This window comes from Oncorhynchus tshawytscha, linkage group LG06 (assembly GCF_018296145.1).
Source record: "Oncorhynchus tshawytscha isolate Ot180627B linkage group LG06, Otsh_v2.0, whole genome shotgun sequence".
Taxonomy (NCBI): domain Eukaryota; kingdom Metazoa; phylum Chordata; class Actinopteri; order Salmoniformes; family Salmonidae; genus Oncorhynchus; species Oncorhynchus tshawytscha.
The window spans coordinates 64,976,930-65,002,693 of record NC_056434.1 but is presented as its reverse complement, the minus strand read 5'-3'; the positions used below and the strand labels follow the sequence as shown (position 1 = coordinate 65,002,693).

General features: G+C 43.4%; 1 protein-coding gene across 3 annotated transcripts; it reads left to right on the top strand.

Moving 5' to 3' along the window:
* Window positions 1–77: 77 nt before the first annotated feature.
* LOC112252883 (transient receptor potential cation channel subfamily V member 5) lies at window positions 78–25,690 on the top strand. Of its 3 annotated transcripts, none has more exons than XM_024424558.2 (21): window positions 78–1,222; window positions 1,480–1,621; window positions 1,719–1,858; window positions 1,991–2,077; window positions 2,188–2,338; window positions 2,440–2,601; window positions 2,796–2,905; window positions 3,066–3,189; window positions 3,378–3,406; window positions 3,543–3,634; window positions 3,867–3,978; window positions 5,398–5,568; window positions 5,816–5,886; window positions 6,018–6,185; window positions 6,819–6,937; window positions 7,087–7,291; window positions 7,488–7,695; window positions 7,834–7,919; window positions 8,034–8,197; window positions 9,958–10,030; window positions 24,637–25,690. In XM_024424558.2, exons 1-21 carry the CDS (start codon window positions 1,139–1,141, stop codon window positions 24,650–24,652), a joined length of 2,514 nt encoding a protein of 837 aa, XP_024280326.1. In that variant the 5' UTR covers window positions 78–1,138; the 3' UTR covers window positions 24,653–25,690. The 3 variants fall into 3 exon arrangements, 2 of the variants coding, with proteins under 2 accessions (XP_024280326.1, XP_024280325.1); XM_024424557.2 differs by having other exon boundaries at window positions 2,440–2,625; XR_006083639.1 differs by lacking the exons at window positions 9,958–10,030; window positions 24,637–25,690 and having other exon boundaries at window positions 2,440–2,625; window positions 7,546–7,695; window positions 8,034–8,076.
* Window positions 25,691–25,764: the final 74 nt, after the last annotated feature.

Genomic DNA, 25,764 nt, shown 5'->3' with positions numbered 1-25,764 from the left:
AGTCACATTAGATAAATGCACAATGGTTGTCCGGCTTTAACTGGACAATATAAAGGATTTACACTTCATTTTTTCCTTCTTGTCAAAGGTTGTCTCTGTGTCCATTGTACATCACAACCTTGTTATAAAGAATACAATGTTGTCTGTGTTTATATAATATATCCCATTTAGCTGACTTACGAGTCATGTGTGCGTACATTTGACATACGAGTCGTCACGGAAATTGAACCCACTGTCCTGGCGTTGCAAGCGTCATGCTTTATCAACTGAGCTAAAGCTGACCACTCTTTTAGTCTTTGTTACTTAATGGTCTGTTAGTCTTTTTTTTCCCCACCTGCTTTGTTGCCCTAGAGTGGACTTTAGCTTTTCAAACACCCCACCCTTCTTATGACATTATTGTGGCACCTGTCAATCACATTGTTATGGCAACCACGTCCTGTCCAACTCTGAGCTGTCGCTGCATATGGCCAAGTCATGGTGTTGTCATTTTGGATGCCTTAGCTAAGATAAAAAATCATATGAAAAGACCATTGGAATCCTATATCTAGGCATGAAACTGGTATGTCAAGAGTGGGGCCACTTGGTGATTATATGTACCGTAACAAGCCACAATACATCTGTACTGAGCACACACGTAAGCTGATAAGAAGCCATAAACATGTCCACAGTTTCTCCAACATGTCTTAACAGCTCAGACAAACTCCAAAGCTGTTAAACATTAGAAGATAGGACCATTGCTTTGTCAGTGTCATCATTGTCAACTTTGACATAAAGGCTGTTGTGTAACAAGCACATGAGTCAGAATGTACCATATTGTTCAGGTACAGTACTGCAGGTAGCTCACTAGTAAACAAACAGCTGGAAGGAAAAACAGTGACTGGGCCTACAGAAGACTTTCCTTTTACCTGATATCTGCCTAACAACAATCCACTTCTCATCTCTCTGGATCACACGGCTTTAGCAGGTTCAGAGTCTACCGGAATATACCAACTCCCTGTGTTTTGAGTGAAAGCCTTTGTTTGGAAATAGCCGCTCATTGTAGAGTTTCCGTACCTACACTGGTAGGCTGGTCGCAGTCATATTGGAGCTGTGTAGTTAATTGTTTACAGAGAAGCCTTCAGGCCTGGAACACGACAGGATGAGGAGACTGAACCGGGTTAGTGCCTCTGGCCGTTACAACCCTGCCATGGAGATGGAGATGACCGATGGAGTTGTCAACCAGGTGAGGAGAAAATGGCACTTTGAAGTTTACCAGTCTGCCTCTCAATGTCGTTATCTGTTGATATTTTTCCATTTCTGGAGTAATCGGAAACCCTCTCAATACATTTTCAATGGTTACTAGGCTCCAAACTGTGTATGATTAGAGAGTAGTGGGTTACTATACTTCTTACTGGGTGATATATTTCAGAATTGGACATTTGAGTACACGCTATGATGCAGTTCTATGTACTGTTGTGTGATGTATGCGTGTCACTGCAGTCTGAACAGCAGCCAGTTGTTGGAAGTGCGATCTCGAAGACATCTGTGTCCAGTGCTGCGAAGGCAGCTGCCCAGTGGGCGTCATACACCTGCAGCCGCTGGAAACGAGCCTGTCGTCAGTGTGTGAAGAGAAAACCCACAGGTACCATTGCAGATAAAACGCCAAACTCAAGGTACACCTAGATAAGAGTTCAAATACTCTGCACTATCAGGCTGTGTGATCACCTTCTTGTTTAAAGGGGAATTCTTTGAGACCATGTACAAAGGCCTGGCCTTGGATGAAGATGTCATAGATGGAGGAGACAAAAGCTTCCACCTCAATAAAAGACTGCTAGACCATTTCAGAGATCTGGCTTCCAGCAATCAGGACACTGATGAGGTGAGGGGTGGATGGCATTTACGTTGTAAAATGGGGCTAAAGGTATAGATAGATGTAAGATATATAGATTAGATGTGGTCTGATTGAAGGCTGGTGATGATTCATACAGTCAATAATCCGGTTTGGTCATAGGTGGACCTTCAGTACCTGAGTGATGTAATCGCAGATGGAGCCGACCCCAACTCAACAGACCGATACGGACAAACTGTCTTGCATGAGGTGAGACTGAAGTCTTCACACGTCATCAAATGGCTCAAAGACCTTCTGTTGTGGCAGCATCGTTGTGAGTGAAGCCACTGTGTGTTCAAATTTGCTCTGCCTGGTTCTAGATCTCGAGGGCGTGGAACGTGGACGTGATGCGTTTCTTCCTGGACAGGGGGGCTGATGTTCTCCGTCCTGACTCCTACGGGGTCACGCCCCTGCATGTTGCCGCAGCTCTGGACTACGAGGAGATGATCCACTTCTTGTTGGAGAGGAAAGGTCAGAGGTCAATTGTGTCTGTGTCACTTGTGTGTTACTTCTGTAGGTGAGGGATTTGAATGTGTCTTGTATTGTAGCTCACATATGCATGTCCTGTCTAGCCGACATTGGTGCTCAGACCAACATGGATCATCAGACACCTCTGCACTACGCTGCTAAGAATGACGCGGTGGGGGCAGTCAAGGTGCTGCTGCAGTATGGGGCAGACATCTCCGCACGAGACTACAAAAGGAGAACCCCTCTACAACTGGCTGCCAACCTAGGTTCATACCTTTACTTGCCTCTGGGTGCGCATTTCACACTCCATACTTTGTATTAGAATAAAACACAACTTTATTGTCCAAACACACATGGAAATGTACCCTCCATCTCACCTTACAAATAGCTAAATTGCACATTACACAGTTATTGCTGTACTTGATTATGCTTCTTTTGTTGTACTCCTGTGTGTTTTCAGACAGGAGTGAGGCTGCACGGACACTAATGGAACTAGGGGCTGATGCTGGGGTAAAGGACTCTGATGGTCAGCTTTGCATCACCGCCATGATTGACAAGATGACCTCAGTGGTAAATATGGGTTGGATGTTCACTGACCAAATGAGTCGCCATACTGCAGTACATGCTCCAATTGTATAGTTTGTCCTGACAATGTGCTAGTTGTTGTCATAGAGTGGGTTCTGTATGTGGTCATCCTATAGTATTGTTCAGCTCTCTTTGGTCTTGTCAGGCTCATTTGGCTCTGAACCAGTTCCATGTGACTGACCGGATGACCAGGCAGCAGTTCTACTACCTTCACCTGCTGGAGCCAGAGCCACCCTGCAAGCAGAATCCACCAGGACAGGGCTCACAAGGTTATAGTCTGAAAAAATATATATATGCTATTTACACAGAACAACATGTCCTATATGGCCAATGCTCCCACTAATAAAAATACACTCTGTTTAACCATCTAACTCAGTGGGTCAAACCGTGCAACAGACTTGTAAACAATTTTTTGTAAACTTGTGTGATCTCTCATTTCAATTTTTTTGTCTTCCAGAGGGTGTTGCCAGTGAGCCTACATCACCAGTATGTCCCACTCTTTAAGGCTAAACAAGCAAATAAAGTGATAATGGATGAAAACTAAGTCAACTAATTTGATCATAATTGCAATATGAATTTTCCCTGACAATTGTTCTCTCTCTCTCTCTCTCTCTCGCCACAGTTGGAGTTCATAGTACACCAGGGGAAGTTGGATCTCATCATGCACCCTGTGGTTCTGAAGCTCATCACTGTCAAGTGGAAACTATATGGCAGGTCAGTTCATCGGTGAGAGAGACTTTTGCCAGACAGGAGTGGCAGGTGTGTCACTCCTGCCAGATTGGGCTCTGTCACCCCTCTTCCTCCTTCCTGTCTCATGCTCTGTCATAAATGAAATATACCATAGGCCCTAACCAGTTAGACACGTAGCTGAAGGGATCTACTGTTAATACAGTACTGAATGGTGGCTCAGTATTTCACTCTGAATAGTAAACTGGTGTCTCTGTAGGTTGGGGGCTTGGATACTCCTACTCCTTAACTTCCTGTTTATAGTCTCCTGGACGACCGTGGCCATCTCTGTGTCTGTCATCCGAACCGAGGAGCCTTATGTTTTCCCTGAGGTGAGAAGGTGAAGGACAGAGGGAACATATATATATATACACACACAGTTGAAGTCGGAAGTTTACATACACCTTAGCCAAATACATTTAAACTCCGTTTTTCACAATTCCTGACATTTAATCCTCCGCAAAATCCCCAGTTAGGATCACCACTTTATTTTAAGAATGTGAAATGTCAGAATAATAGTAGAGAGAATGATTTATTTCAGCTTTTATTTCTTTCATCACATTCCCAGTGGGTCAGAAGTTTACATACACTCAATTAGTATTTGGTATCATTGCCTTTAAAATGTTTAACTTGGGTCAAACGTTTCGGGTAGCCTTCCACAAGCTTTCCACAATAAGTTGGGTGAATTTTGGCTCATTCCTCCTGACAGAGCTGGTGTAACTGAGTCAGGTTTGTAGGCCTCCTTGCTCGCACACGCTTTTTCAATTCTGCCCACACATTTTTAATGGGATTGGCTTTGTGATGACCACGCCAATACCTTGACTTCGTTGTCTTTAAGCCATTTTGCCACAACTTTGGAAGTATGCTTGGGGTCATTGTCCATTTGAAAGACCCATTTGCGACCAAGCTTTAACATCTTGACTGATGTCTTGAGATGTTGCTTCAATATATCCACATCATTTTCCTCCCTCTTGATGCCATCTATTTTGTGAAGTGCACCAGTCCCTCCTGCAGCAAATCACCCCCACAACATGATGCTGCCACCCCCGTGCTTCACGGTTGGGATGGTGTTCTTCGGTTTGCAAGCCTTCCCCTTTTTCCTCCAAACATAGCGATGGTCATTATGGCCCAGCAGTTCTATTTTTGTTTCATCAGACCAGAGGACATTTCTCCAAAAAGTACAATCTTTGTCCCCATGTGCAGTTGCAAACCGTACTCTGGCTTTTTTTAATGGCGGTTTTGGAGCAGTGGCTTCTTCCTTGCTGAGCAGCCTTTCAGGTTATGTCGATAAAGGACTCGTTTTACTGTGGATATAGATACTTTTGTACCTGTTTACCCCAGCACCAAAACAAAGGCCCTTTGCTGTTGTTCTGGGATTGATTTGCACTTTTCGCACAAAAAGTACATTCATCTCTGTGGTTGAAAAAGGAGTTTTAATGACTCCAACCTAAGTGTATGTAAACTTCCGACTTCAACTGTATATATAGATACATTTATAGATACATTTCATTAACTCTTCAGAATTACATTAAAGGTGTGATGTTTTAAGATTCACACACATTTCAGTCCTTCATTTAGGTCCACAATGAAATAATCTGAATATGAAGGTCAGAAGTATGTCACAGGTCATACAGATGTTTGGACATTGATGAAGTCATTGTGGACCCCGGGAAGAGTAGCTGTTGTGATTGTAACAGCTAATGAGGATCCAAATAAACAAATCTAAATATAAAAAGTATATTCACCTGCAGGACTGGTGGCGTGTGTTTGGGGTGGTGGTGGCTCTGGGGCTAACAGTGGTGGAGGTGGGCCGGGAAGTGGCAGAGATGATAGGCTCCAGCAGGAAGCTAAGGAGCTGGCAGAGTTGGTGTGAGCATCGCACCAACGATGACCTGCGCTGCACACACCCAATGTGGCCTGAGGTACAGCACCTTTTCTTACCCAGGAGACACACACAGACACACATCTTTCGTGAAGTTTCTAGACCTGATCTAGGCTTACACAATTAACCAAAATAAACTTATTTTAAGATCTAAGGAAAAGCCCTCCTGACCCCAATACATTATTTTGGCAGTATGCCATTTGTAAGGCTACAGGTTGTTGTAATCCCCATTGAGAATGTGCAAATTGACATCTTCTTTAAAAGAAAATTGTCTTCCTGCTTCAAAGGAAAAGCATTTCTTGGAAGAGCAAATCAAGTTGATCCACCGCATGAAGGGAAACTACTTACAAGACCCCTGGTAAACACATTTGTGTTATATATGATACTGTACATCTCATATGGATATGTTGTAACTCTGGCCCTTTAATAATGCTCTTCCATTACCTAACTGGCAAGCAGACGATGGGATCTCATTTGGCTGTGTCACAGGAACATCTTTGATTGGCTGGTGTACATACTGCTGATGGCTGTGTTCGGGATCCATGTGGCAGACATCTTCTTGCTTGGAGGAACACTGCGGGACTACAGCCTGCGCCTCTTCGCTGTGGTCATCATCTTCCTCTGGCTCCGGCTGATGAAACACGTCCGAGCCTTCAGGTGATCAGACTGACCAACCACTGAAGAGTCCTCTTTTAGGGATCTTTTTTTTATTTTTTTATTTTTTTATACTTGTCTCCCTGAGGAAGTGCAAGGCATTCGTTCATTTTAGAGCACCAATCTTGTGGTGGAGAATAATGAATCTTTACTTCCCTTCCCCACCATTGATGACTGTTCTCTGGTACCCAAAGGATCATGGAAGGGAACAATAGGTTCTGAGGAAAAAAAGAAAAGAAAAAACACAACTGAAACTAAACCCAAAAGTCTGAGCTTCCCCGTGAACAGTGCACTGTGTTCATGGGGAAGCTCAACGATAATAATGACACCTGGTCAGCGTCCCTATAGGTACACCTGGAGTTATCAGGTTCCATGACAACAACACATGAATAGGGCGCCACAGGTGTCCCCCCTGTAGTGACAACGAAGGAACTAGAGCTCATAGGCCCCCATATGGACATGGCTCTCATATCCAAAATACACATTTTTTAGAACAGCATGTCTGGATATTTCCAAACATAAAGTAGCCAAATACTAACCCACATTGAACTCATACAGCAGATCTTAGAGCCGTTGAGTCTGAAAATTCAACAGCGTTACACCAATACCACAACCTTTGATCCTCATTCTGTACAGGGTTATGGGTCCTTTCATTGTCATGCTGGGGAAGATTGTGGGGGATGTGCTACGTTTCCTCTTCCTATATGCAGAGATCTTTATCCCTTACGCGTGTGCCTTCTGGATTATATTTGGAGGTACGTTGGGAAACAAACCATAAGATTATGCACATTTTATGAAACATACCCACAATATGACATGGCATATGCTACTGCAGCTGTCCTGGTATGATACAAAATACACAAACAACTGTATTTACGGTGTGTCTGCGAATTGTCCTCCCCAGGTCAGGCATCAATACCCAGTATGCGGACTGTACCCCAGCTGCTCTACAGCCTGTACCGCATCACTCTGGTGGACGAGTATGAGTTTAACGCCATGGTGGAAGTGGACTCGATCATGGCCCACTTCCTCTGTGGTACCTTTCTGGCTCTGTCCTCCATTCTGTGTGTCAACCTGATGATTGCCCTTCTCTCGGACACCTTCCAAAGGTACGGGCTGCTAAAATGATATTTGGCGAACTAGCAGATCAGTAGTGTGCTGATCAGCCTTTACAGCTTACACTCGTGTGCGCTCAAGTACTGTATATTGTTTGGCTACGCCAGGTTTGCGTGTTTATCTACAAACAAACATATGACTCAGTATGCATCCGTCACTCTCAGCATCAGTATGTATCTCTTCTGTCAGGGTGTATGACAATGCACTGGCCAATGCAGTAATGCAGCAAGCAGCCATTATCCTGCAGGTGGAGGAATCCATGCCCCGTCTCTGCCGTTTCTATGACGACCAGCACATCCACCGCTTCTGTGCCCCTCTTGGGGAGTTATACGACGATGACATCAGAACTGACTCAAAGCGGCACGCTGAGCTGAAGACGATCACCACTCAGATCAAGGTGACTGGATGGGACATTCATCTTTAACACCTGCGTTGGAACTGTATGTCTTTATATATCTGTGTCTGCCTGCGGGTTGGTTTAGTTTAGGGAGGTAGAGTGCTTGTTTCTCTTTTTTACCTGTTTCCGACACTTCAGGAGACCCTAGATGAGTTCCTGGAGATCCAAAAAGAAGTGAATCCCCCCGAACAAGGACGACCTGATGAGAGTGACAGGGCCTCGGGGTAGGCACAGCATTGCCTCTCTTTTACCTGACTTTAGGAGTATGGAACAACTATGCTGTATTGTGGAATATTTCCAGGCTTGTGTCAAGATCTCTCTCTTCCTGTCTCTCCTAGGGAGAGGTGCTTCTCATTCCCTGTGCAGGGGGAACACCTGCAGACTCTGCAGAGGCTCCAGGTGGACCAGACCCAGCAGAGCCAGGACCTCAGTGCCCTGAGGGCAGACATGAAGAACCTGCAGGCCCTGATCCACCAACTGATCCAGTCCCAGACCAGCTCATGTCAGTATTATGTTGACCTCGTAAAGAACCTTCTATACAGGGTCTATACACTAAGACAGACCCGATAACTAGTCTAGTGCAGTCTGACTGGGTCAAAGACTAAACAAAGAGTAAAGTCCATTCAAATCCAGAGGGAGTGCATATTTGGATTAATAGTCTTTAATCAAATCAAATCAAATCAAATGTATTTATATAGCCCTTCGTACATCAGCTGATATCTCAAAGTGCTGTACAGAAACCCAGCCTAAAACCCCAAACAGCAAGCAATGCAGGTGTAGAAGCACGGTGGCTAGGAAAAACTCCCTAGAAAGGCCAAAACCTAGGAAGAAACCTAGAGAGGAACCAGGCTATGTGGGGTGGCCAGTCCTCTTCTGGCTGTGCCGGGTGGAGATTATAACAGAACATGGCCAAGATGTTCAAATGTTCATAAATGACCAGCATGGTCGAATAATAATAAGGCAGAACAGTTGAAACTGGAGCAGCAGCACAGTCAGGTGGAAGTTGAAACTGGAGCAGCAGCATGGCCAGGTGGACTGGGGACAGCAAGGAGTCATCATGTCAGGTAGTCCTGGGGCATGGTCCTAGGGCTCAGGTCAGTTGAAACTGGAACAGCAGCATGGCCAGGTGGACTGGGGACAGCAAGGAGTCATCATGTCAGGTAGTCCTGGGGCATGGTCCTAGGGCTCAGGTCCTCCGAGAGAGAGAAAGAAAGAGAGAAGGAGAGAATTATAGAACGCACACTTAGATTCACACAGGACACCGAATAGGACAGGAGAAGTACTCCAGATATAACAAACTGACCCCAGCCCCCGACACATAAACTACTGCAGCATAAATACTGGAGGCTGAGACAGGAGGGGTCAGGAGACACTGTGGCCCCATCCGAGGACACCCCGGACAGGGCCAAACAGGAAGGATATAACCCCACCCACTTTGCCAAAGCACAGCCCCCACACCACTAGAGGGATATCTTCAACCACCAACTTACCATCCTGAGACAAGGCTGAGTATAGCCCACAAAGATCTCCGCCACGGCACAACCCAAGGGGGCGCCAACCCAGACAGGATGACCACAACAGTGAATCAACCCACTCAGGTGACGCACCCCCTCCAGGGACGGCATGAGAGAGCCCCAGTAAGCCAGTGACTCAGCCCCTGTAATAGGGTTAGAGGCAGAGAATCCCAGTGGAAAGAGGGGAACTGGCCAGGCAGAGACAGCAAGGGCGGTTCGTTGCTCCAGAGCCTTTCCGTTCACCTTCCCACTCCTGGGCCAGACTACACTCAATCATATGACCCACTGAAGAGATGAGTCTTCAGTAAAGACTTAAAGGTTGAGACCGAGTTTGCGTCTCTGACATAGGTAGGCAGACCGTTCCATAAAAATGGAGCTCTATAGGAGAAAGCCCTGCCTCCAGCTGTTTGCTTAGAAATTCTAGGGACAATTAGGAGGCCTGCGTCTTGTGACCGTAGCGACTACATCGTTTACACATGATGTAGTCATTTGAACTGACATCATGAATGACTCTATCATTCAAATAAGAGAAGCTCTACCATATAATTAGAATCCATGGACTTTACTCTTTGTTTAGTCTTTGACCCAGTCAGACTGCACTTCACTAGTTCTATTTCTTTGAGGCCTACTCTGATAACCTGTCCCTGTGCCTGTTTCTTCTGTGTATTTCTGTGCTAGAGTATAGCTATGTTTCACTGTCTCCTGTCTGTCCATAGCTGACAGATTACATTATTTTGTCTCTGTGCAGGTGTGGGCTGTGGTGTGACTGTGAAGGCAGCAGAAAGCACTGGGTCAGAGCCCGTCGAAGCGCCACCATACAGGTGAGGTATCACTGGTTTAAGGCATCTTGGTTATCTTTCGTTTTGGTAATGGGTCGCCAAACGACCTATGGGGAACTCCATCCCCTTCACGCGATGTGATTGAGATGCTTAATATCAAAAGATGTTTACAGACACGCCACACCCTTACTGTACCCATGTGACCTGCCACTATAAAAGGCTGTGTGGCGTGACATACTGTATTTTCTTAATTCTCACCTTTGTGTTTTACATTACGAGATAACTATTAATCCCCTTCTAATTATTTTCTTACGGAATGACCTACTCTTGTTATTGTGCCTGCCCATAATCACTAACTTGTATTGCTTTTTGTCGTGCTTTTCCATACTAGCTAGTACGCTAATTAGTTTAGGGTCTATCCCTTTAACTCAGAAGTTAGCTCGTAGCTAGCTAGCTAAATTAGCCACACATAGTTACCGTAGCTAGTTAGCTTGTTGTACCTGTTGGCGCTTGTTGACTCGCAGTGTCATTCCAGTCCCCACTTGACTTCCACACCAGCCCGTTGATCCAGCATTACCACTCCCTAGCTTGTGATCACGGAGCTCAGCAGTGATGTAGGCTACCGGTCCTCGCTTGACTGAGTCCACCAACGCCAAGACTGACAGTCCACGCTTGACTATATACCTTGATACATATTTAGGCGGGAGTCTCGCCCCCGAAGCACGGTGGGTCAGAGCCAACGGTTACCTTTTTCTTGGAACACACTTCTCTTATGTGAAAACCCTTTCTTTGTAAACTGATTCAGTGCTGTACACGGGATGTTGTTCCACTCATGTCAACCGTGTGAAAAACAACTCCCAGCATCAGATGAGCACACACTTTGCATTCTTTGCTTGGGAGCTGAACATGTTCAAGGGGCAGCACAGAGTAGCAGCTCTTGCACTCACTGTCAGAAATTCAAACCAAGAGCATTGAAATCTCGACCTCTGGATTCTCGTCAGATGAGTCTGCTACACAGATGAATGATCATTCCAAACGCTCCAGGTGTAATGACAGGTCTCACTCCCCTTGTGATCCGCCGTCCAATAAACCTCAGCGCTCATCCGTGATTGGGCACAAATCTCAACACACTGAGATGCGCACGGAGATTAAGTCACTGGACAGTCGTATGGCAACCATTGAGTATGCCCTCGAACAGCTACTTGCCAGGCTTCCCCCGCCGGTACCAAACCCAACCCCAACCTTGTTGAATCGGATGACGGTCGACCAAAAATATCGGAATGTTTAAGAGGGCAAACAAGAACCTCAACGTGGAACATATACTTACTGCCATGGCGTTCACATCCAAGTTTGATGAATTCAGTTCTTCAAAGACTGAGACATCCATACTGTTGTTTAAATACTTTGTGCGTGAGCTCCAATGCTCTTTTTTTTAAAGGGGTGAATCAGCTTAATATTGCAGAAAGATGGATGCTTCCAACAATGTAATTGTCTGCATCATTTCCAAACCCCCTTATCCTTTTTTGGTAAATATATATATCCATATACATACACGTACATATCCATATGCATACATAAACATTAATACATCCATATGCATACACAAACATTCATATATATATATAAATACATACACATACCTATACATATATACATACTTTTTTTTAGAATATACCTTTATTATTCCCCGCAAACCCTCCCACCCCTCCCCCAATTGGAGTAAACTAATAATCAATAACACTTAGGCTTCTACCTTCAGTTTATACATATTATACACATTTTAAAGACACAATCTATTGTACAATAGTTATATTTTGTTTGTTTTTAGTCCTTCCTCTATTTCTGATGTCCATCCAGTTTGATTTCTATTTGTAACTGTGCTATTTCACAAAATTTCTGAACCTATATACATTTTACAGATCCCGTATGTTTTACATTGGTTATCTTGTTATTAGTCCCACCCTTTAGCTCCATTCAACCCCTCCCATCTATCTCTTAACACCATCCATATTGAATTTCTATTTGCCATATCTTTCAAACTGTCCTCTTTCAGAAAAGTTCCTAACTATGGATGTTTTACATTGGTTATCTTGTTATTAGTCCCACCCTTCAGCTCCATTCAACCCCTCCCATCTATCTCTTAACACCATCCATATTGAATTTCTATTTGCCATATATTTTTCAACTGTGCTGCGATGCTTCTCCAAAGTACTGAACCTTTCTACTCATAGCTTCTACAGATTGTAAATTCAAGATAAACATTTTTGCAAAAATAATTATTATATTATTGATTGATTGACTATGGCTTTTCAAATCACCCAGTATTGCTATCTGTAGTGTTAGTTCTAGGTAAATGTTGCAATTTTTCAGTCATTCCTGGACCTGTGACCAAAAATGAGCTACATATGGACAATACCAAAATAAATGATCTAATGACTCTGCCTCCTCACAGCAAACTCTGCAGAGCTGGGAAGATTGTATCCCCCATATATATATATAACATTCTATTGGTTGCAAGAATTTTGTATAGTAATTTAAATGGAAAAATTCAAAGTTTTGAATCTGGCGTTGTTTTGCGTGTCACACATATATATATAAGCCATGTGCCATGGAATGGGGACATCGAAAATCTCTTCCCAACTATTTTGCAATTTATATGGCACAGCTGTCCATTTTTTGGTCCTTAAATGAAATTGGTATATGTTTTTATTTATTACAATTTTCTTTAACCATTTATGTTCTTTAATGCAGTTCCTTACTTTTTTACCCCTTCTACTTGCATCTTCCATTTTTGTGGTAATGCTGCAATTAGTTGGTTGTAATTTTGGGTAGAGCAGACATTTCCATATGTCTGTGTTAGCTGCATGTGTGACATAACTCCACCAGTCCTATTTATGATATTATTCACTAACATTATACCTTTTTTAAACATTTCATCCAATTTTTTTATATTTTTTTTATGAATTAGTATATTTGAGTTTAACCACATATTTGTTGTATTATTTGTTCTGTATTTTCAGGTGTATTAAACTGAAATTGCAATCAACTTTCTAAGGCTTGTTTAAAAAATAACAATATTTTGAAGATTATTTCCTTGTCAAACAACCGAAAGTGAACAGTTGTAATCTGAATAAAGGGAAAAAGGCCATTCTTGAACATGGGGTGAGACATTCCTACCAATTTACTAGAGAACCAGTTTGGATGGAAGTATAACTTTTGTATGACTGATGCCTTTAGTCTAATGCTTTAATATTTAATCATTTCTGACTTCCGAATTCATATTCGTTATATAAATAGGCCCTTTCAATTTTGTCTGGCTTGCCATTCCAAATCAAATTGAAGGTCACTAGGTGTAGGCAGAACCATAAGCAAATAGGTAAACTGTGATGTGACTAAAGAGTTAATCAGGGTGATTTTTCCACAAATAGTCAGGTATTTTCCTTTCCATGGTAGCAAAATCTTATCTATTTCTGCTAACTTTCTATAAAAATGTATTGGAGTGAGATCATTTCTTTCTTTTGGGATTTTTATACAGAGTATGTCCACATCCCCGCCAGACCATTTTATTGGTAAACTACACAGTCATGTAAAATTTGCATTTTTTTAGTGATCCAATAAGTAGTATAGTACACTTATCATAATTTGGTTTTAATCCAGAGAGGTAAGCAAAAGTATCTAGATCCTCTATGAGGCCGTGGAGGGATTCTAATTGTGGTTTTAAAATAAAACATGAATCATCAGCGTATTATGAGACCTTTGTATTTATGCCACAGATTTCTAATCCCTTAATATTATTGTTTGATCTAATTTTAACAGCTAGCATTTCGATGGCAATAATAAATAGATATGCCGATTGTGGAAAACCTTGTTTTACTCCTCTAGACAGTTTAAAAGTTTCTGAGATGTAGCCATTATTGACTATTTTACACCTAGGGTTACGATACATAACTTTAAACCATTTTATAAGAGGTTCCCCAAAATTGAAATATTCTAGGCATTTATATATAAATTCCAGTCATACTTTATCAAAATCCTTTTCAAAATCAGCTATGAAAACCAGGCCTGGTGTCCCCGATATTTCATAGTATTCTATTGTTTCCAGTACTTGTCTTATATTATCTCCAATGTATCGTCCATGTAAAAAACCTGTCTGATTAGGATGAGTCATATCTGACAATACCTTTTTAATTCTATGCGCCAAGCATTTAGCTAGGATTTTTGCATCACAACACTGAAGTGTAAGAGGCCTCCAGTTTTTTAAATGGACTCGATCTTTATATATACAACTTGGGTCCTGTTTCAGTAATGATGAAATCAGACCTTGTTGCGTGTCCGATAGTCTACCATTTATACAGTGAGGGAAAAAAGTATTTGATCCCCTGCTGATTTTGTACATTTACCCACTGACAAAGAAATGATCCGTCTATAATTTTAATGGTAGGTTTATTTGAACATCTGAATGATTCAGAGGACAACTGGGTGAAAGAGTTGTGGTCAGATGAGACCAAAATGGAGCTCTTTGGCATCAATTCAGCTCGCCGTGTTTGGAGGAGGAGGAATGCTGCCTATGACCCCAAGAACACCATCCCCACAGTCAAACATGGAGGTGGAAACATTATGGTTTGGGGGTGTTTTTCTGCTAAGGGGACAGGACAACTTCACCGCATCAATGGGACAATGGACGGGGCCATGTACCGCCAAATCTTGGGTGCGAACCTCCTTCCCTCAGCCAGGGCATTGAAAATGGATTGTGGATGGGTATTCCAGCATGACAATGACCCAAAACACACGGCCAAGGCAACAAAGGAGTGGCTCAAGAAGAAGCACATTAAGGTCCTGGATTGGCCTAGCCAGTCTCCAGACCTTAATCCCATAGAAAATCTGTGGAGGGAGCTGAAGGTTCGAGTTACAAAATGTCAGCCTCGAAACCTTAATGACTTGGAGAAGATCTGCAAGGAGGAGTGGGACAAAATCCCTCCTGAGATGTGTGCAAACCTGGTGGCTAACTACAAGAAACATCTGACCTCTGTGATTGCCAACAAGGGTTTTGCCAACAAGTACTAAGTCATGTTTTGCAGAGGGGTCAAATACTTATTTCCCTCATTAAAATGCAAATCAATTTATAACATTTTTGACATGCGTTTTTCTGGATTTTTGTTGTTGTTGTTCTGTCTCAAATAAACCTACCATTACAATTATAGACTGATCATTTCTTTGTCAGTGGGCAAACGTACAAAATCAGCAGGGGATCAAATACTTTCCCCCTCACTGTATAGGAGTGGTTAAAACATGCTAATAAGGGTCCTCTGAGTATATCAAAACAAGTTTGGTGTACTTCCACTGGTATGCCATCCATTGGAAGTACACCAAAGTTCCTCCTCTGTAATTTGGTCTTCACATGAGAATTTCTGTACAGATGTTAATTTTACATACATTTTTTGGAAACAAATCCATACAATTAGCTTCGGTTAGTGGAGATGGAGGAAACTGCAACGAAAACATATTCTTAAAGTACTTTTCTTCCTCTTTCAAAATATCATTAGGTGAATCATGCTTGACTCCATCATTTGTAACAAGTTTCGATAAAAAAATGGTAGCATTTCTTTATTGAAGATTGAAAAATAATTTGTTGCATTTTCCCCCATATTCCATCCAGTTCACTTTATTTAAAAAAAAATATATATATATTGCACTGGATCTTTCTTGAATAAGTTCCTACATTTCTTCTTGTTTTTCCTCTAACTTATTCTGTGCCTCTATGGTACAGTATTTATTGCTATCTATCTGTTCTGTTAGTCCTTCAAATAAATACTGTATTATAGAGGCACAGAATCAATTATATATTTACTTTTGGTGTCAGAGAGAATGACTCTTTAATATGGACTCTTTTGATCTAAATTTCTTTTGTTTTATAGATGAGTACTGAATTGCATTGCCTCTAAAGGCACATTTAAAAGTGTCCCATACAATAGGGGGATCTGCTGTACCTATGTTATGTCGAAAAAATTCTGTTATAAATTCTTCTGTCCTAGTTCTAAACAATTTATCATCTCGTAGGCTTTGCTTAAATTTCCAATATCCTCGCCCACGTGGAAATTCTGTAAGAGTAATATATGTGAGTATATATGAGTAATATTATGTGATGATCCGACCGCATTCTGTCCCCTATCAACACTTTTTAAACTTATGGTGCCAGAGAGAATGACATAAGAAAGTAATCTAGACGACGATGCTTGATTAAGCCTCCGCCATGTATATCTCACTAGGTCAGGGTATTTAAGCCTCCATATATCCACTAATTCCAATATATCCATGACATTCATGATTTCCTTAAGTGCCTAAGGGTGATAGTTTGTAGTGTGATTTCCCTTATACTCCATAGAGGTATTTAAAATCGTATTAAAATCTCCCACCATAATAATAGAGTCTAGTGTTGCTTGTAGAGTTGATAAATTCTTATATATATTTTCAAAGAAGCTTGGATCATCATTATTTGGACCAAATAAGTTAATAATCCATATCTGTTTATTGTCCAATAACATTTAAAATAATCCATCTACCTTGATGATCTGTTTGGATAATTTGCACATTTGGATTAGAATTACTATTAATTAATACCATCACCCCTTTTGAATTTCTTTGCCCATGGGAGAAATATACACTGCTCAAAAAAATAAAGGGAACACTTAAACAACACAATGTAACTCCAAGTCAATCACACTTCTGTGAAATCAAACTGTTCACTTAGGAAGCAACACTGATTGACAATAAATTTCACATGCTGTTGTGCAAATGGAATAGGCAACAGGTGGAAATTATAGGCAATTAGCAAGACACCGCTAATAAAGGAGTGGTTCTGCAGATGGTGACCACAGACCACTTCTCAGTTCCTATGCTTCCTGGCTGATGTTTTGGTCACTTTTGAATGCTGGCGGTGCTTTCACTCTAGTGGTAGCATGAGACTGAATCTACAACCCACACAAGTGGCTCAGGTAGTGCAGCTCATCCAGGATGGCACATCAATGCGAGCTGTGGCAAGAAGGTTTGCTGTGTCTGTCAGCGTAGTGTCCAGAGCATGGAGGCGCTACCAGGAGACAGGCCAGTACATCAGGAGACGTGGAGGAGGCCGTAGGAGGGCAACAACCCAGCAGCAGGACCGCTACCTCCGCCTTTGTGCAAGGAGGAGCAGGAGGAGCACTGCCAGAGCCCTGCAAAATGACCTCCAGCAGGCCACAAATGTGCATGTGTCTGCTCAAACGGTCAGAAACAGACTCCATGAGGGTGGTATGAGGGCCCGACGTCCACAGGTGGGGGTTGTGCTTACAGCCCAACACCGTGGAGGACATTTGGCATTTGCCAGAGAACACCAAGATTGGCAAATTCGCCACTAGCGCCCTGTGCTCTTCACAGATGAAAGCAGGTTCACACTGAGCACATGTGACAGACATGACAAGAGTCTGGAGACGCCGTGGAGAACGTTCTGCTGCCTGCAACATCCTCCAGCATGACCGGTTTGGCGGTGGGTCTGTCATGGTGTGGGGTGGCATTTCTTTGGGGCTCGCCAGAGGTAGCCTGACTGCCATTAGGTACTGAGATGAGATACTCAGACCCCTTGTGAGACCATATGCTGGTGCGGTTGGCCCTGGGTTCCTCCTAATGCAAGACAATGCTAGACCTCATGTGGCTGGAGTGTGTCAGCAGTTCCTGCAAGAGGAAGGCATTGATGCTATGGACTGGCCCGCCCGTTCCCCAGACCTGAATCCAATTGAGCACATCTGAGACATCATGTCTCGCTCCATCCACCAATGCCACGTTGCACCACAGACTGTCCAGGAGTTGGTGGATGCTTTAGTCCAGGTCTGGGAGGAGATCCCTCAGGAGACCATCCACCACCTCATCATGAGCATGCCCAGGCATTGTAGGGAGGTTATACAGGCACGTGGAGGCCACACACACTACTGAGCCTCATTTTGACTTGTTTTAAGGACATTACATCAAAGTTGGATCAGCCTGTAGTGTGGTTTTCCACTTTAATTTTGAGTGTGACTCCAAATCCAGACCTCCATGGGTTGATACATTTGATTTCCATTGATAATTTATGTGTGATTTTGTTGTCAGCACATTCAGCTATGTAAAGAAACAAGTATTTAATAAGAATATTTCATTCATTCAGATCTAGGATGTGTTATTTTAGTGTTCCCTTTATTTTTTTGAGCAGTGTATTTCACCTCCCCCCAGTCCTTTTCCCACAAAACTTAATCTAAAATTGTTGAATGAGTTTCCTGTAAACAATAGATATTATATTCCTTCTCTTTTAGCCAGGTAAATACTGATCGTCTTTTCTTATTATCTGCTAGGCCATTACAATTATAACTGGCTATACATATTTCACCACTTACCATAATGAGACTCAACTTTCAATTCACTTTATCAAAATATATGTTTGTAAACGTACCATTAAAAAGTAACATGATGATTGAGGGTCTGTATAGCTGTACCATGATATTTGCATTGCTACTAAGTAAATTTCCAATTGGTCCCCACTATTCCACCCGCTAAAAGCCCTCCTCATCCCGAGTTGGGTTGTCATCCCAATGCCCGGCAGACCCCCCCGTATCCCATAGCCCTGAAGAGACTGGGATCCATCCTTCGAAAAGAGCACACAGTGCCACTCACAGAACAGAAGTAGATCAACCGCCAAATGCATTTCCACCGCCCTCACCTCCATTTGTAGCCATATAAATATATATAATTTTAAAAAAATCCTGTTTCTTATTTTCCATAATTAGCTATTAATATTTCTAGTAAATGTAGGCAAAAGAAAGGTCTTGATTTACGAATGCATATACAGCTGCAGCTGAATGAGATGGCCTGCAAAACTGTGTAAAAAAAATGGGCAGAAATGGGGAGATTTTATTAACCATTGTCACGTCCTAGATGATGGAGGTCAGATATACCCCCTTCCCCTGAAACATCCACAACACGGTCCCCCGTAGTGACCATATTCCCAAGCATCTCCATGCAGTCAGACCTTTGATTTTGTGCCACCAGGGCCACAATAATATGGCCCCTCTCTGAATGTTCGAGTGTGACCCCCTCCCCATGTGTTATTGCAGCCAGAACTGCCACTGCCTGGGTGGGGGCACCCCACCGGAATCCCCACTGGCTAGGTACAAGGTCGTCAAGGTTCTCATTAGAAGCTTTGAGAATTTCCTTGTATATTATTCTCTCCCTTTAGGGGGCTTTGGCTTTGCAGGACCAGCCCTGCCAAGCAGGCTCAGAATCTTGAGGGGGCAGTGCTGCTCTAGGTCTCCGACCACATATTAGCTGCATACAGACCACTTACAGCAGGCCCATAAAACAGTTAGTGACTTCTCCTTAGTATCTGGGTCATTCAGGTGGGTGTCTAGGGTATAGGGTTGTGGACTGTTCCATCAATATAGGATCATAAATAAATTGATTAGATGTATAATTTATTTTAAAACACTGTTCCATCATGATAGGACAATAAATAAATAAATAAGATATATAAAAATTATATCCCTCATCTGAACAACATTGAAAGCTCTCTCACAACCCCTGCTCACAGCAATACATTGGTTCTGGGATATGCAACCATTTCCTTTCTCACTCAACGCCACACTTTCCCAAACACCAAAGAAACACACACCACACCTCCCACACATTCTGCGCCTTCTGTTTACTGAGTTTCTATCTTTATAGTGTTGAATTAGTGCTTTTGTGTTCCAATTAAGTTATTGGATACAGAATTTTAAGCCTTTCTGCAAATTCCTTCGGGAACTGGTCATTCATGCCAATTTTTGTGCCAGCAAGTCTTTTACCCAGGTATTTAACCATTATTTTATCTTTAAAGAAAGCAAATTTGGCAACTATTGGGCGTTCATACCTCTACCCTCTGTCCGAAACGGTGTACACGTTCTAGTTGGATTTTGTCGACAGCTTCGCGTGGGATCTGAAGCGCTGTAAGGAGGAACTCTCTAACTACACATTCAGGAACTTCTCCTTCTTTCTCTTGGATACCTGTAAGTACCAGATTATCTCTCATGGATCTAGTCTGTATGTCAAGTAAAGCGTCTCTCAGAAAGATGTCCTCCTTTTTAAGTTCATTAACTTCGGTTTCAATCTCATTGACTGTCTCTTTTGCTTGTTTGTGTCTTTCTCCAATGTTGCAGCTTTTTCGACACTCATCTAGAGAATTGCCTTCAACTCTTTTATATCCTCTCTGACTAGTTCAAGTATGCCCAGTTTGTCATTTATTGATTTTAGCAGATCGGTTTCAACCTTTACCATTCCCGGGGGTGAAAATATTAAATTGTCTGAGTCTGTAGAAGAGTCACGTTTTCATTTTGAAATAGGTTCCCTTGTTTTACTCTCCGTCATGTTTGGGTATTGCTTGTTTTCGTAGTATTTGTCGATACATTTCTCTAGTCTTAAGATTTGTTTTGTGTTGTTATCCAGATTGAAGGTTATCACCCACCAGATTGTGTAGTGCTAATATTTAGTCAAACTTACCGATATTGAATATTACGTTTTTATCTTGAGGTGTTCTACATAGTTACTCTCAGTCCACTACCTGGACTCTTAGACCTACCTCTATCAGCCCTCTGATGGCATCTGATAGACCTACCCATATCAGCCCTCTCTCAGCCCTCCCAAATGACAGAACCCCTGCCATTCCAAGCATATGCACTCGCTTAGCTACAGTTCACGGTGCAGATGAGAATAGTTTTGCCAATTTTCCCCTGTATGGACAAATAATTTGCTTTGCTTGTTATGCCTGCTTCTCTCAGTCACAGTTCAGACCAAGAGCTGCCAAACAAATGATGCAGGGCATCTGATCGCTTCCTATGCAGGACACATGACAGCACTACTTCAGTCGCTAGGCTTAGCAATTCAGCAGCAATACTGGCCTTCTATCAGTAGGAGCTGCAGCCCACCTCCTCCAAGTGTCTAAGGAGGACAGAGAAGCACAGATGACGCTTCAGCGCCTCATTCCAAATCCTAGAATGCATCAGCCAGCAAACCATTACTCCAGTCCCAGGGCCCCAACTGGAATGCCAAGAATACAGGAGTGGAGGAACAGACACTCTCAGCAATACCGAAGAGGTGGAGCACAGCGTCACCCAAGAGGCAGAGGCGAACCATATGCAAGCCGTGTCCCCTCTGCACCAAAGCACGCAGAGCCTCGGTCCTGAGCTGGAAAAGGTCAATGGTTACGCCCTCTAACACAAGGCTATGGACTACAATTTTGGTAGCGATCCCCACGTTTCAGGGGTGTCTTGAAAACAACAGCTTGCAACCTTGCTCAAAAGCAAACACTCAGTAATCTCCTTTTAAAAAGCATGCAATTGAAGAGGTAGAACCAGCACAACAAAACTACTTCTGGTTCTACTCAAACTATTTTCTGGTGCCAGAAAAGGGCGGAGACCTGAATCATCAAAATGCTAACAATCAAAACCAGCCTTCAGTTTGTACAACCAGGAAGATTGGTTCTCCACAGTGGACCTGAAAGACACATAATTTCATTTTCTACCCTTCAGCCTTTCACTTGCCCCTCACACTTTCACAAAGTGCATAAGCGCAACGCTAGACCCACTTCGCCAGCAGGAGTCAGCTTCCTGAACTACTTACATAATTGGCTAATATAGGCAGGGTCGCAAAGCCAAGCTTTGGCACACGCATCCATGGTCTCAGATCACCTCTCTGAGTTGGGACTAACAAGGCACTTGGAAAAGTCTTCTCTGGTCCCCACTCAGTGTGTGCACTTCCTGGGCTTGACACTGGACACTCAAGTCATGCGAGCAACACTCTCCAGAAATAGTGGCATCTTTGACAAATTGCCTTTCAACATTCAAACTGAGAAAACAGGTGACGTCACAAGAAGAGTCAGAGGCTACTAGCCCTCCTAGCTGCTGCAGTCCATGTTGTACCATTGGGCTTGCTCCACATTCGGCCAATAGAGCAGATGTACAACAGACACTATCTGTGTCCCAGAAGGGAGAAACACAAAAAGCTGATAATATCAATGAGTTGCTGGAGAACAAAACAATGGTTGTGCCTAGCACTTCAAACTCCCAGTGGAGTTCTTCTAGTTGCAGTTCACAACCAGGTGACTTTGACCATAGACGCCTCCCTACAGGGATGGGGAGCAGTCTTGAACCAGTCAGGGGCCCGTGGTGTATGGTCAGCACCATGGAAAACGGCTCACATCAACGTACTGGAGCTCGCGGTTGACCTGTTCACTCCGGCACTTCCTCCCAGTACTGAGAGGACAACATGTACTGATACGGACAGACACCACAACCGTGATTGCAAACATCAACCGCCAGAGCGGACTGAGGTCCATGGAACTGCACCAGGTAGCAAGGGAGCTACTGCTTTGGGCAAACAGACACCTTACATCCCTCAGAACACCTGCTTGGGGTGGAGAATCAGGCAGCAGACCTCTCCAGAGGAGACCCTCTTCCTTCAGACTGGAGGATACATCCTACAGTAGTGGAGATGATCTGGGCGCCATTTGGAAAGGCCATCACTGATCTGTTCGCATTGCAAGACCTCAACCCATGTTCCTATGTAGTTCTCCACAAATGGCCCGGCAGGCCCAATTGGAGTCGATGCCCTATTACACAGATGGCCAAGTGGGCTGCTGTATGTGATTCCACCTATTTCCTTGCTCCGTCGGGTCTTGGAAGATCAGTCTTGAGAGTGCGTCAGTTCTACTTGTTGCTCCACATTGGCAACAGCATAACTGGTTTTCAGACCTTGTACAGCTGATAACCTCCCACCATGGGGACTCCCTCTTCGAGTGGACCTCCTGTCACAAGCGAATGGCAAGCATTGGCACCCCAAACCCAGCATATTGAAGTTGTGGGAGTGGCACCTGAGTGTGACCGCCTTGTAGCTGCAGGGTTGCCCTCCTTAATTGATACAGTTCAGGCAGCCAGGGCATCTTCTGTGCTAACCCTGTATTCCTACAATTGGAATGTGTTCAGGAAGTGGTGTGTCGACCATGCGGAATCGCCATCTTCCTGCCCAATTTCTGTCATTTTGATTTCCTCCAGGTTATGGCTACAGAAGAGTCCCCATCTACATTGATGCATCACCATAGGCACACCCTCTAGTATCACAATTCATGAAAGGAGCCCACAGGCTACAGCCCCCCAAGGCTCCTTCAGTACCCTTATGGGAGTTAGATGTTGTCCTACTTTCACCATTTGAGCCCCTGTCTTCACTTGAGATTAATGAGCTCTAAGTCAAGACTGCCTTTCTATTGGCTATTGTTTCAGCCAAGCGCGTTAGATAATCACATGCACTTTCTACCCATCCTTCATGTCTCACTTTAGCAGAAGTTGGATCTCAGGCAGTGCTTCGGCCAAATCCAGCCTTCTTACTTAAGGTGCTTTCATCATCACATGCTAACCAGTCCTTAATCATAGCGGCATTTTACCTGCCTCCCCACTTCTCACAGGAGTGTCGTGAGTGGCATACACTTGTCCGGTTAGGGCATTGAGTGCTTCTCTTGCTGCAACAAGAACTGTTTGTCAAACCGAACGCTTTGTGTGTTATGGGGAGAACACCAAAGGGAGCGCTGTCTCGAAGCAGAGACTGGCACGTTGCAGTCACAATCATACGCTGCAGCATGTAGACCAACTTTAGATGGCATAGTAGCACACTCCACCAGGGGTATGGCCACTTCATGGGCCCTGTTCAGAGGGGCCTCGCTGGACTATCCTGTGCTGTTGCAAGTTGGGCAACACCCATGACTTTCATGAGGTACTAGCGACTCAACGTTCTATCCACACCATCAGTGGGCTCTGTGGCCCTGGACACGGCACGCTCTCTCAACCCAGAGAAGTGAGCGTACCATGAACCTTGTACATACTTACTTATCAACCATCAGTGAGATGGATGTTCTATTAAAAAAAAGCCTTTCCACTATTGGTGCTGTTGCCCCCAAATGAAGCCTCATGTTGTAAGTTCTAGCTTTCACCTTGCTTGTGTATATAGTTGTATACCACAGTTGAAATTCTGTGTTACCCTGTTGGGTAATTATATTCTGTTGCGTCCTGTGGTGGATACAAGGATGACCCAGGGACTCATCTGGACTAAGTTAAATGGTGAGTTATCCCACTCTGTTATCCCACTCAGCCTCTCCCATAGTTCGTTTGGCACCCGTTACGAAAATGAAAGCGAGCGTTGGGTTACGGATGTAACCTTGGTTCTCTGAGTATCGGGTCGCCAAGCTTTCATGTCGTTCCTCCATCTCCGTGAGGTTTGAGTGACGTAATAGACAGTATGTCATACCACACAGCCTTTTATAGTGACAGGTCACATGGGTACAGTAAGGGTGTGGCGTGACTGTAAACATCTTTTGATATTAAGTATCTCAATCACATTGGGTGAAGGGAAGGAGTTCCCCATAGGTGGTTTGGCAATCAAACACTCTACCAAGGTTACATCCGTAACCCATGTGTATGTAGAAACCCTTTGTTGTAAGCCTGTAATTGCATAGTGCACTCTGCAGATGGCCACAGGGTGCCTCAGCAGTCTGCTTTACAAGTACAGGGTGTGTCCAATTTGACCTGTTTACTTTGAACTCATGAGTGTTGTAATATCCAATCCTTCAGGGCCTCAACAGGTTGACTCCTTGATGCTGAAGATGCTTGTAACCACAGAGACTGCACAAGCAACACGAGATCCAGGACCAGACAACAAGGATGAAACCTTCTAACTAACATCTATCTCCTTATCAGTTTTTAGGTTATTCAGATCATTTATGGTATCTTATGGTATGACTACAATACATGCAGTATATGTTTGCTAATCTAATAGATGCGGTAAAGAGGTCAAATGGAAGCATATTGTGGAGGATAGGAGGAGGACGCCGGATTGGCGCATATTCAACGAATCGGATATTCTTCAAATCTGTCAAATTCGGTTCCGGTGGCATGCATTGAAATGCGTGGCTTTTCTTTTGCAAAATAAATATTTTCAAATAATTGTTAACATATAACATCACATTAAGGTGTGGGACATTTACTGTATTACTAGGAACAATAGCAGGTCTGTTTCGCTCCAGTAGCTGGCATATTCTGTCCATTCACAATTCACCTATGGGAACATGGCGGCTCTTAACACCCGACAACAGAAGGAGTTGGCCACTACTATCCGAGAAATTGATCTTGACAACATTATCTCTGCTTTCGACTTTCGACAATTAAAAACCGATAAATGAATCTCTTGCACTGCTCTTGCACTGCTCAAGTGGATACCTACTCAACTAAAGTGGAAAGTTTAGAGACAGTGGCCAATCTGATAGAAGGGTGACTCCATGACCTGAAATAAATGTCCTAAAAATGAAAACAGAATAACTCAAAAAATAAATTAAATGTGGGGGTCACAGGACTTGAAACTGGTGTGGAAGCAGGCAACCCAACGTCCTTCATGAGCAATCTTTTCTATGAACTGTTTGGGCAGGAGAAACTGGGTCCCATGCCGCTGATAAACATTGTGCACCGTACGTACGAGTCCTCTCCAGAACGGATCTTTTGTGTATGATTGTACAAATCCACAGTTTTGAAGTCAAATGACAAATTGTTCGCCTCACAGCGGATTCGGGGCTCCGACCTATGCAAAAAAAAAAAAACATCTACCCAGATCTGAGTGCTGAACTGCTGAAAAGAGGGCGAGCTACAACAAGGTGAGATCCCAGCTACGCAAGCTAAACCTGAGATGCGGCTTCATCCGCCATGCAA